This window comes from Euprymna scolopes, chromosome 24, assembly GCF_053919585.1.
Source record: "Euprymna scolopes isolate OS-2025 chromosome 24, ASM5391958v1, whole genome shotgun sequence".
NCBI lineage: Eukaryota > Metazoa > Mollusca > Cephalopoda > Sepiida > Sepiolidae > Euprymna > Euprymna scolopes.
The window spans coordinates 32607576-32619907 of NC_136505.1; the positions used below are offsets into that span (position 1 = coordinate 32607576).

At 36.6% G+C, this 12332-nt stretch overlaps 1 protein-coding gene across 1 annotated transcript in view; it reads right to left on the minus strand.

The window, feature by feature from the left end:
* Positions 1-424: 424 nt before the first annotated feature.
* Positions 425-12332, minus strand: part of LOC145246647 (thialysine N-epsilon-acetyltransferase-like) — a 56930-nt gene continuing 45022 nt past the window's right edge. Inside the window, exons 4-5 of the mRNA XM_080108350.1 lie at positions 9018-9160; positions 425-2284 (exon numbers count right to left, since the gene is read on the minus strand). Of these exons, the coding sequence (XP_079964476.1) occupies positions 2129-2284; positions 9018-9160 (299 nt within the window). The 3' untranslated portion in view covers positions 425-2128. The remainder of the gene's footprint in view (positions 2285-9017; positions 9161-12332) is intronic.

Genomic DNA, 12332 nt, shown 5'->3' on the forward strand with positions numbered 1-12332 from the left:
GTTAACGTTGTTTTCTTTTTTACTTCGCTTATAACAAACAAACCTACGTCGTCGTCGTAACACTCGACGACTTCCGGCTGCGCACCTGTCAATTTGGTTCTTAAATAAATTCAAACATCTTTCACTAACTCATTCTGGCTGGCCGATTTTATTTTCAAACTTCGCTTCTGGGCTTCGGGTTCGATCCCCCCCCCCCCGGATTCTTTTTTATTTGACACCACACACACCTCCAAACACCCGGGCATCGCCGGGTACCCTCCGCTAGTTTATTTATAAAAGATAAACATTAACATCTTTTGTTAATTTATCATTTAACTGTGACCGTAAAGAAAGATAAAAACAAAAAGAAATTAATTTGCCCATTCATTCAGAAATAGATCGCAACTTGTTAAAAATCAAATCTGTCCCTTTAAAGAACGAAATATTTGAGCATAAATAATGAATATTTTTTAATGAAATAAAATAACATTCTTAAGCAGAAGTTTAAAATCAAAATAATCATTGAATTAAAAATTAACAATTATAAATATTAGTTAATTAATAAAATGCTCTTTTTCAAAACCAATATGCAAATTAGTTAATATTGTGGTTGATATCGCATATATATAAGAAGTATACAAAAAAAAAAAATGATGCATCTATTATGCAGTGTGAAGAAATGAGCCCAACTTCCGCATTTATTAATTTAGATCATAGCTGTATTTAGATATAATTTGGTGCAACTGCACTATAATAACGAAATTCGAAAAACGAAACATCGATTAACCCCCCCCCCCCAAAAAAAAACAATGGTATCTTCTGATTTTTTACGTCAGTTTCAACTAAAAGCAAAGATATTTACTTAATTGGCATGTCAGAAGCACTTAAATACTATTTTATTATTTACTAGTGGGGATGCCTGGCGTTGCCCGAGGGTTTGGAAAAAAAAATGGTAATAGGCAGAAAGGCAGGCTCGAACCCACGATGCGAAGGCAGAAAAGAAAGTGAAAGAAAACGTGACATCTTACCGCTATGCTACGAGGCGAGAGGAAGTGAAAAGCGTTCAAATTTAGCAATGTCAATTATAATGTTGACTTGCTAAGTGAATGAGTTCACGCAGGTGGAAAAAATGAACGTTGACTGAAGATCAGTTCAGCTTTCTGCCATTTCATTTATTTGTTTCCCCACGATGTTGGGGAAAACCAGCCCCCCCCACACAAAAAGGGAGTGTCCAAATGAATAGCAATTGTCTGATATGAGGAGTTTCCTCCAGATTGATCAAAGGTAATTGCTTTCTGGACGCCCCTGCAGAAAAGCCGAGAAGCTGCCTTCGCTTTTATACAAAAAATATAAACAAACATGCGAGAGGATGGAATAGCATCAATTTTATAAATGTTGATCAAAATAAATCTAGAAACGACGTCCCTTCGCAAATCGTCGATATTATAATCTAGGGAGTATATAAAAAGTTCTAAAACATAGTACCCCCCCCCCCGAACATGCTAGACATACAGAAATGCGTGCACCTCTTTTGCCTTTTATATATATAGATTAAAAAAGAAAACGAGTTTTCTATCTTTATCGTAAAAATCCCTCACCATAACAAGAGATGTTATACTAAAAACAAAGCAAATAGCTCACATTTATGATTGTTAACGCATAATTTTATTAAAAATTTGGTAATAGTTACGTACTATTTACCTGCCCTTGGAACTCTCTAGTGTATTTTTTAGCCAAACATATTATTTTCGCTGATTTTTACCAAAAAATGTTTTAATAATTATTTTCTTACCAAATCGTTTTTCTTAGTTTTTGGATATATTCATTACTGTAACATGACAATTAAGTAGAGACCATTGGCTTACCTTGGAATTCAATATTAAAAATTTCGAATTTCGGTATTAGAGTATAGTCGCACCTATTCTAGTATAGTCACACCTCTAAATATATTTTCTTTTCTTATAATATTTTATAGTCTTTTAAGTCTTATAGTTGAATCTTGGAAAGAGATGGGCATACAATCAAGAATTTCTGCGAGCATCACCAAATCCCTTTAGTTCATCTCCTCATTCTATGTAATTATCTGTGACCTTGGCTTGATAAATCTGGGTGCCACACTCAACATCCTCGTGCTTGTCCCCAGGTGTAGCTATTCCATTTTCAAAATAGAAGACTTTGGTAATCGAAAGATACAGTAACTTTCATCTTCAACAACTGCACCGGAATCCACAGACAATTGTAGGAGATCTTTTTTATCTTTTCCTATGGTCCACTGAATCTTTACAAAGTTCTCTTCAAGAACAACCTAAATAAAAACAAAAACAAAAACAAAAACAAAATACTTTCAGCATTATCATCATTTCATGTATAATTTAATCATTAATTATTTAAATCTATATATTTAAATCTGCTTGTTACGCTTTGTAAAAGGCCAAATACAATTTTATGAAGGCCAAACTGCTTTAAGAAGGCCAAGTCTGCAAATTTGGCTTTAAGAAGGCCAAGTCCGCAAATTTGGCTTTAAGAAGGCCAAGTCCGCAAATTTGGCTTTAAAAAGGCCAATCTGACAACCCAAGACAAGATTATGAGAGTGACATCCCTTTCTTTGATGTAGCCTTGTTTTCAAATATCATTATAATAATATATAATCACTAGTGGGGGATGGGGGAGGGGTCGCCTAGCTTTGCCCGGTCGTAAAATATGCTTAAGTATGATATTTTAGTCTATCCAGATTTCGTATATATTATTATACAGTTGTGATTTCAAAAGTAAAAAAAGCAAAGTATTTGGGTGCCATCAGCTAGAATCGAAACCAAAAGCAAAACTCTTGCATTCAAAGCTGGTGACGTTACCACTGTACCAACGTGACATGCATATGAACTAATTAAAAACAAACTAAGATGACTGTACAATTTTTTTTTTTTTTTTTTTTTACACAGTGATCACCACTTATCAAGGCCCGGAAACTAGTATGGCATCGAGAGGCCCCATGTACAAAATGTATAACGATATTGTTTTCAATTTTGACCCATTTTTGACCCCTTAAAAACTATTTTAACCGGCGAAAGACCATTAAAAGAACGGTTCATAAAAAAATCCAATCATCTGAGGCCCCTGCAGCTTTTAGTTTTGGAAGAGATAGAGTTTGAAAATATGGAGACAGACAGATATAGTGAGTTTTATAAATTAGATTTCTGTAATGGTTTAAGAAAGGAACTCATAGTAATTTTGATGTGCAGTGGTTCTTCACCAGAAAAAGAAGTCAACAAAGCCCTGCATAAAAAAGGGAACATTTGAAAGAAATAGGGCAAAAAAAAGAACATTGTCTGCTAAGAGATGCTGGACTGAAGGAGTAAATTAAAGATTGTCTCTTGCAGTATGATTTTATTATTTGTATTGAACTATGTAGCAAAATATTACTTTCTGAGTATTTATTAGTACTTATCAGTTTGTGTCATTTGGGCCAGTTCTGTATTTAAAATACAATGGACATTATTTCCATAGAAACGTTAATAAACTCATATTTGCTACATGTTATTGGTTTTTCTCTCAAACAAACTTTTTTGTGCTATCCAGAAAAATATCAGCTTTATCAAAAACATAATTTCTCATTCTGTAGAATTTCCATGAGTCCTGCTAGTTATTATTTAATATTCATACAATTTATTGGCTTTGTATTACTGTACACATAGATTCGAAAAAAGTTGTCAAAAAACAAATACATAACAAATAAATGTTATCAAAGGCAAGATAAGTTACTTTTCTACCAAACTGGATATATTTTTTGTGTTTTTATTCAATGTAACATGTTTATTCAGCTCGAAAAACATGCAGTGTTTACCGATGTATTGGAAAATTCAAAATGGCACCCGACTGTCTCTTTAACACGGTAAGTTTGGCAAAAGATGTTATAAATAATAAACTAGACAAAATACTATTAAAAAACAACCGAATATATGTCAACCTATGTCACGGTAACATATAATGAGCGAATTTCTAACAGTATTTTGTCTAGTTTATGATTTATAATACCTTTTTCCAAACTTACCCTCTCCGAGAGAGAGTCGGCCGCCATTTTGAATTTTCCAATACATCGGTAAACACTGTCAGCTTTTCGAGCTGAATAAACATGTTACATTAAATAAAAACACGAAAAATATGTCCAGTTTGGTAGAAAAATAACTTATCTTACCTTTGATAACATTTATTTGTTATATATTTGTTTTTTGACAACTTTTTCGAATCTACGTGTACAGTAATACAAACCCAATTTATTTAATACAGAGTGGAATGATAAAAGTGTCGCTCTAAAGAAAAACAAAACTACAACTTTATTTTAAAACTTTTCTTGAAAAAGCCAATTCAGGTAGCTAAATTTTGTAGTAGAGCTGATATCTATTCATCGCAGCTGCCTTTAGCCTCAATCACCACCTCAGCATAGGTCCGGAATTGGGAGTATGTCTTTTCCACAAGTGTTGGCGGGAACTTGGCGAATACTCGGCAGATGGCGACAATCAGGCTGGCTTTGGCGTTGTGGGAGGTCATGTTGGTAATGTTTTTGATGCATGGTCAAACAAAGTAGTCTAGCAGTTTCAGGTCAAGAGAGGAAGAGGGTAGTGAGAGAAGGATACAAAGTCGTAGCACTCCTTTTGAAGCCAAGCCTGGGTCTCTTTGGACTTGTCGTCTGGCACTGAGTCCTGCTACCACAACCAGGATCTGCCAACGGCCACCTGATTGCATCGTAGGATCACTACACTCTTTGGCACATCCAGGTACACTTTGGTGTTAACTTTCAAGTTGACTTCAACAATGTGAGGTGGCACGATGTGGCTTTCACTTGAAACCACATCAAAGACCTTAATTGTAGCCGAGAACTTTGTTTTCTCACCCTCTGCACATCCCTATTAATTGTGACAATCCAGCGATGCATTTTGAGAGTGCTGGCAATGGTCCTGTTGCCATAAGTTGATTCAGTAGAGAGCATGAGTTGTACAGCGGTGCATCTCCAATCTCGCTTATTGAACATTGTGTTACTTTCAGACAAGATAGAAGGCTTCTATCACTATTGGGATTTGTATACAACTGGCCAACTAGTAGATGGCCCGCAACAAAAAAATGGAATCATGCCGTCTTTTCTATTACAACAATTTTATCGTTCCACCCTGTATATAATTACAGGTATGAAACAGTGAAGCTCTGTGACTATTTTCCAAGAAGCGAGTGAAATATTAAAATAAAGTGAGGAAATTATATATTTACAAATTCTTTTTCTGTACACACATACTGTGCAGCATGTTTTGTGTCAATGTCAATTGCTTGACCAAAGGAAGAAGGTGGAATAGGGCAAAGAGAACTGAAAATATCTCTCGCTAGAGTCAGACCATCCGAGAGATATTCTCTTTGTTTGAAGAAATTAAGTCCCCCATAGAATAGAGAGAAACAATGCCCAGAACATGGAAAAAAAAAAAAAAAAAAAACAGAAATAGAAGAAAAAAATCGACACTAATTCAATGATGCAGAGGCTTCTCAGGGAACTAGGGAAAATCCGGAATAAAGATTTTCTCCAAACAATAATATCAAGTTGTGTTTTTGGGAGGGGAGAGTGCATGAATTGTCACAAGGGGGCACTGACCAAAGAACAGAGAAAAAGGTTTTCTTATATGTCTCTCTCTCTCTCTCACACACACACACACACACACACACACACACACACACACACACACACACACACACACACACACACACATACATGACTGTATACACACATGTGCACACCGAAAGACAGACGATCACGACCATGTCATGATTATATAAACATCACACAAGAATATATACACCTCTCCCACCTAGGTATATAACACAATGACCACTAACAAAAGACCAGAATAAATTAAGGATGAAAGATTTCAGGAGATGGAAATGAGGACAGTCCAAGCTACCACCCCCTGCCCTGGAGGAAGAGAAAAAGAAAGAGAGAGTGGTGGTGGTGGTGGTGGGGGGTTAGACGTTTGAAGTGGGCAGTTGGTTATGGTGAGAGTTACTGAGCAGTTCAGGTGAGCGTGCCTCTTTGGACAATTGGATACCTTTTGGTCTCTCAGTAGAGAACTGCATTAATAGGCTCATGTATTTTGGGCTGGTCAATCAAGGATATTATTTTGCAAGTCAACTAAGTAGATTGATACAACTTATTAATATTCAAAAATAATAAACATCTATTATTCGTTTATAAGCTGGACTTCTGTTTTTTTTTTCTTTCACAAAGGAATCACCACTTATCAAGGTCCGGAGGCCACTTGAGGATAAGGGCTAAAGAGTGTACATTAGTCAAAAGGACAATATCATAGTAACTGTTAGAAGTGTAAATTTGGTAAATTGGATTACTTAAGGAGAACGGCTCATCAAGAACTTGTTTACATTGAACTTGAAGACGGCCATATTGTAGTTAGCTGGAAAGCAGGTAAACGAAAGAGAGTTCGACAGGTGTGCAGTTCTAAGAAAGAAGTTTTGTTCATGGAATCTACGTTTAGGTTTAGGCACAGATAAAGAGTGGGGGAAATTATTGATAGCGTTTTCAGCCAGACGAATGTTTCTTGTGAATGTTTGGTGAGGGGAGGGACCATAGATTGGAACTCAGACGAGCACTTGCCATGAAAATAACGGTAAAACAGAGGCAGGCTCACAATGTCTCTTCTGTGAGAAAGAGGCTGCAGGGAAGAAAAAAGGGTATCCCCTACTAGGCTACGAAGTCTATTCTGAACTCTGTCAAGGCAGGATAAGGTCTACCTAGCAGTAGGTTTTGATTTGTATGCAGTGCTGACTGGATGAATTAATGAACAACTTTGGCTCGGACACAATGGTGGTGAGTGAGAACACGGATATGTTCACAGTTCTGTTCATAATATTTCTGTATGCACGCGAGTTGCTGACCCTCGTTGTAGATCTAGAAAGAAACATACCGATCACAGAGATGAAATGCTTCTGAAAGATGCTCAATGTCTCATACACGGATCAAACTAGAAATGATGAAGATAAAAATAGACTCAAACAAGCAGTCGGTCACATGAGGATCCACTAACCACCGTGAAGATGAGGAAAAATGAAAGAGTACAGTCATGTCATAAGATCATCAGGTTTTGCAAGTACAATCATGTTAAAACGTGTACAGGAAGGCATAAGGGGATGCAGACAAGGAAAGAGGCTAGAGGACAACATTCGACAGGGTTGGCGCTGAGTAGTACGCTCAAGAAGGCAGAAAACTGAGAGGGCTATAAAAAACTGATTGCCAAGTCATATTCGGTTCACTAACGGACAAATAATTTTATGATAAAAAAGTCATGTTGAATCTTGGTATAGGACTTTGTTTTTAAACATGAGGAACACGAACAAAGGCAACAAATAATATTTATATCATAGCAGTAGCAGTGAGCAAACCAAAGCATACGCGTGGAATAAAAGAAACATTGCATTAAATTAAAAAAATTAGATTGATACATTCCCTGATCATCTGATATATGTGCGACTTGTGTACCCTAACAGTGAACCTGGAGAAAAGGATAGGAACCACAGAGATGAGACGCTTCCGAAGACCCACATCTAATACATGCACCAAATTACAACGAGGAAAATAAAACTCAGACAAGTCGTCGATCATATGAGGACCTGTTGACCATAAAGAAAAATATGAATTAGCATGACCATGGCACATGATCGTTAGGTTCTGCAAAGGCAATCATGCAAGGAACTGTACAAGGAAGAAGCAGGAAAGCCAAATAAAGAAAAAAAATGGGAGAATATTGCTCTGAGAATAGACAGGACTGGCATTGACCTATCACGCTCATGAAGGCAGAAAATTGGAAGAACTAGAGAAAGCTGGTTGCCAGGTCATCTTTAGCATCTCCATCCAGATCATGGGATAGAGATGAGTTTCCACATAGACAATCCTGTAAGGAACTGTACCAAGAAGCAGCAAAAAAGACGGACAAAGAAAAAGGTGGGAAAATATTGATCTGCGAATGGACAGGGCTGGCACTGAGTAATATTTCAGCGTCCCAATTATTCTTTTGTTGTTTTTTTTTTTCGCGTTTAAATTATCCAAATAAACAATTGTTAATACTGTCTGCTTTTCTTTTTTTTTACGTCGTTCATTTCTGTATTACGTTTAAGTTATTTTAACCCCTACTCTTCCCATGTTAAATAATAATTTCGAAATAATAATGTTAATATTTCAGTGTGCAGGTCATGCGCGCATGCGCAACCGGGTGTCATAAACCGGAAAGTGGGTTACATACATCGTTACAAGGTCATTTGAATTTTATAATTATATAGATTAAATGTGTTTTTATATATCTGAACTGTACGTTTTTCGTGATGAAAAATCGGTTGGGTTAACGTTTCTATATCAGTGAAGGTAATGAAGTTAACTTATAATTAACAATTACAGGAGTGAGATTGTAGCTTTTTATACTAAATAGATGAAATGAAGTCTTTAAAATGTATGCTTTAGCGACAACCCTAAAGTACATTTGCACTCAGTTACGCAATTGCTAACAGTAAGTATAAATAAAATAAAATCAATGTCTTTTTATTTATCACTAGCAAGGCCACCCGGCGTTGCTCGGGATTGTATGAGACAATGAGAAAAATTTTGAACATACCTGTTATTCTTAGGATAGAGGAAGTTTTTATGCCTATGTAGCTAAATAAATAGATATCTGTTTACACGGCACATGCGCAGAATGACGCCATTGTGCTACGCTCGTCAAGGTGTTATTTCTTTCAAGTTTGAATCCTTTTTTGAATCCCTTAGCAATTATTACCTCTAATAAAATTCTGCACCCAAAATGCAATCTTTTGAGCTACTGCACGCCATCCAAAAAAAGATTGGGAGAGCTGGAGAATGTTGGTTGCCAGGTCATCATCTTTGCCAGGTCATCATCTTTGGAGCCCCAACGGTCATCCAGACCACGAGTTCGAGATGAAAGAATTCTAAGAAAACATAATCTATAAGTAGACCATGTCTAACTAGAGTTAATGATTACCTTGCAAATGAAATTCCACAGTTTTTTAGCAATCCCTTTCATCCTGAAAGCAGGGTTCACATATAAATCCTTCAGCAGCAAAATCTTGCCACTCCATGTGCAGAAGATCGTGTTATAGAAAAGATAACCGACCAATGCTGAACCTGAAACAAATAAAATTTTAAAGGGTTATTAACCAATGGGGGAAGGTCAGTAGAAATAAACACAAAAAACAATTGATTGATTGATTGATTGGTTTTACGGCATATCAACCTATGTGGTCATTTAATGCCGGAGTCCTTTTTTTTTTTTTAACTTTTTTTATTGGGAGGGGGGGGGGGAATGACTTTTTCAGCCTTTCCTCCCTTTTTTTATAAAATTGAACTAAGAAATTAAATGTTGTATTTATACATGGATGTGTATATTTGGATGACTTTAAATTTCCTTAAATTTTCTTATATAAATTTACTTTCCTTAGGTATGCTAGAATATTTGCTGAGTTGACCTTTTCAAAAAGGTCTTCCATATTGCTTTCTGTATAATATAATTTTCTAGTTGGGGCAAGGTCATCACACCCAACTAGGATATGTTTTACTGTGAGTGTCTCCTGGCATGGGATGCACTCTGGCGCCGATTCTCCATTTAGTATATAAGAATGAGTAAAGTTGGTGTGCCCTATGCGCAGCCGAGTCAGTATCACATCTTCTCGGCGTGATCTCTTGATGTCCGGACATCGTTCCTTAAGTTCAGGTTTGATTGAGTATAATTTGTTGCCCTCTTGCTGACTCCACCGCAGTTGCCATTTTTCCTGTATGTATGCTTTTATCTGGGGTCTAAGATCAGTATGTGGAATCTTAAAATTGTCAGTTGGAAGGTGAGAAGATCTTTTTGCAGCTGTATCTGCCCTGTCATTGCCTTTGATCCCCACATGGCTGGGGATCCAGACAAGAATAATGTTTTTAGTAGTTGAAAGGATATTGATTTTTTCTATTAATTTTGTTGTTAGTGGATTTTCTTGTTTTTGATTTTGTATAGATAATAGGACTGATAGAGAATCAGTGAGAATGGTGAAGTTTTTGGTGGTTTCCTCTGAAATTATGTTGAGTGCTAGATCGATAGCTATAGTCTCTGCAGTGAATATAGATGCTTCATTTTGAAGATTTCTCTTCATTGTGGTTTTATGGTACGTTGCTGCACATCCAGTGTGATTGTTGCTTTTAGACCCGTCTGTGTAGATAAAGGTGTAGTCTGAATATTGTAATTTTAAATGTTGAAGTTCGTCGTGGTATTCAATAGGGTTTGTGGTAGATTTGGACTTTTTGTTTAGGTTGAGTTTTATTTCAACTTGTTTCATGGTCCATGGGGGTGTTTTAGGCAGTATGAAGTTGTGAATGCTGGAGATTGGAATTTTCGATTCTTCAATGCTTTCCTTCATTCGGAGCCCGAACGTTTTGATAGTTTTTCTTCTCATGTTAAAGAGTTCTTCATATTTAGGATAGAAGGTACATTGGTATGCAGGGTTGTTTGGGCAAGACTTCAGTTTCAGTAAATATTGAAGGGCTAACTTTTCTCGCCTTAGATCTAGTGGGGGTTCGTGTGCTTCCGTGTATAGACTGTTCACGGGGAAGTTCTGTATGCTCCTAGGGCCAATCTTAGGCCAGTATGGTGAATAGGGTCTAGGCTTTTTATATATGATGTTCGGGTTGATCCATATATGAAACAACCGTAGTCTAGCTTTGAGCGGACTAGTGCTCTGTAAAGTTTAAGGAGTGTTTCCCTGTCTGCACCCCAATCGGTATGTGCTACCACTCTCAAAAGATTTACAGCTTTGTTACATTTTTTTTTCAGATAGTTTATGTGTGGGATGAATGTTAACTTTTTGTCAAATAAAATCCCTAAGAATTTGTACTGGTCAGTAACTGGTATGGGCATTCCTTCCATGGTTAGGACAGGATCATTATGCATGTTCTTTAGTTTGCAGAAATGCATGCATTTCGTTTTTCTTTTGGAGAATCTAAATCCATTCTCTTCCGTCCATCTCATTACTTTGTTTAAGCACAATTGAAGCTTCCTTTCTATTATAGATATATATCTAGATCTACAGCATATTAGGAAGTCATCCACATATAGGGAGCAATCTACCCCAGGGTTAAGGTTTTTTACAATGTTGTTAATTCGGATACTGAACAGGGTCACTGACAGTATACTCCCTTGAGGTACTCCATTCTCTTGTTCTTTCAAGTCCGAGAGAGCTGTGCCAACCTTTATTCTGAACCGTCTATTTTTTAAAAAATTTTCAATAAAAATTGGCATTCTGCCTTTTAGTCCAAGCGCCTTCAGATCCCTTGTAACACCGTACTTCCACACAGTATCGTAGGCTTTTTTCATGTCAAAAAACACTGCTGTTAAATGTTCTTTCCTTACAAAGGCTTCTCTGATGAAGGTTTCAAGTCTGACTATGTGGTCTATTGAACTTCGGTTTTTCCTGAATCCTGTTTGAAATTCTGTAATAAGATTCTCTGTTTCCAGGAACCAGATTAGTCTTTTGTTTATAATCCTTTCCATGGTCTTACAAATGCAGCTTGTTAGAGCTATTGGCCTGAAATTCAATGGATCTGAGACGTTACTTGATTGGGATTGGATGTTTGAGTTTTCAGATTTGGGGATTGGTATTATTGTGGCCTCTTTCCAGGTCTCGGGTACGTTTCCACTGGACCATATAATATTGAAAATTTCAAGTAGGTATTTCATTGAGGCTTCTGGAAGTTTTTTGAGGATTTCATATGGAATTTCATCGGGCCCTGTAGCTGTGTCATGGGATTTGGTTAGCGATTCTTTTAATTCAGGCAAGGTAAGAGGTTGGTTGTATTTTTCAGTATTTTGTGATTTAAATAGAATTTTCTTTTTCTCTTCCTTTTCTCTAATCTTTTTGAATTTCTCTGTTTGTCTGTCACATGATGAAATTTTTGATAAATTATCTGCCAGGTTATTGGAAATGTCTTTTTGATCAGTGTATATTTTGTTGCCTTTAGAGATGTGGGATATTGGTGTACTACTACACTTTCCTTCTATTTTCCTCATCATGTTCCAAACTGTTTTCGCCTTTGTATTCACATTAATTTTGGATATATAATTTCTCCAGGTTGTTCTTTTGGATTCCTTTATGATTCGTCTGGCTTTTGCTCTGTTGTTTTTGAAGAAATCCAGATTTTCGCTTGTTGGATACTTTTCGAATTTTCTCAAGGCAGCTCGTCGAGCTCTGATGGCTTTTCTGCATTCTTTTGTGAACCAAGGTTTGTTGTGATTGTTGGTTTTGGTTGTTTTCGGTATGGTATT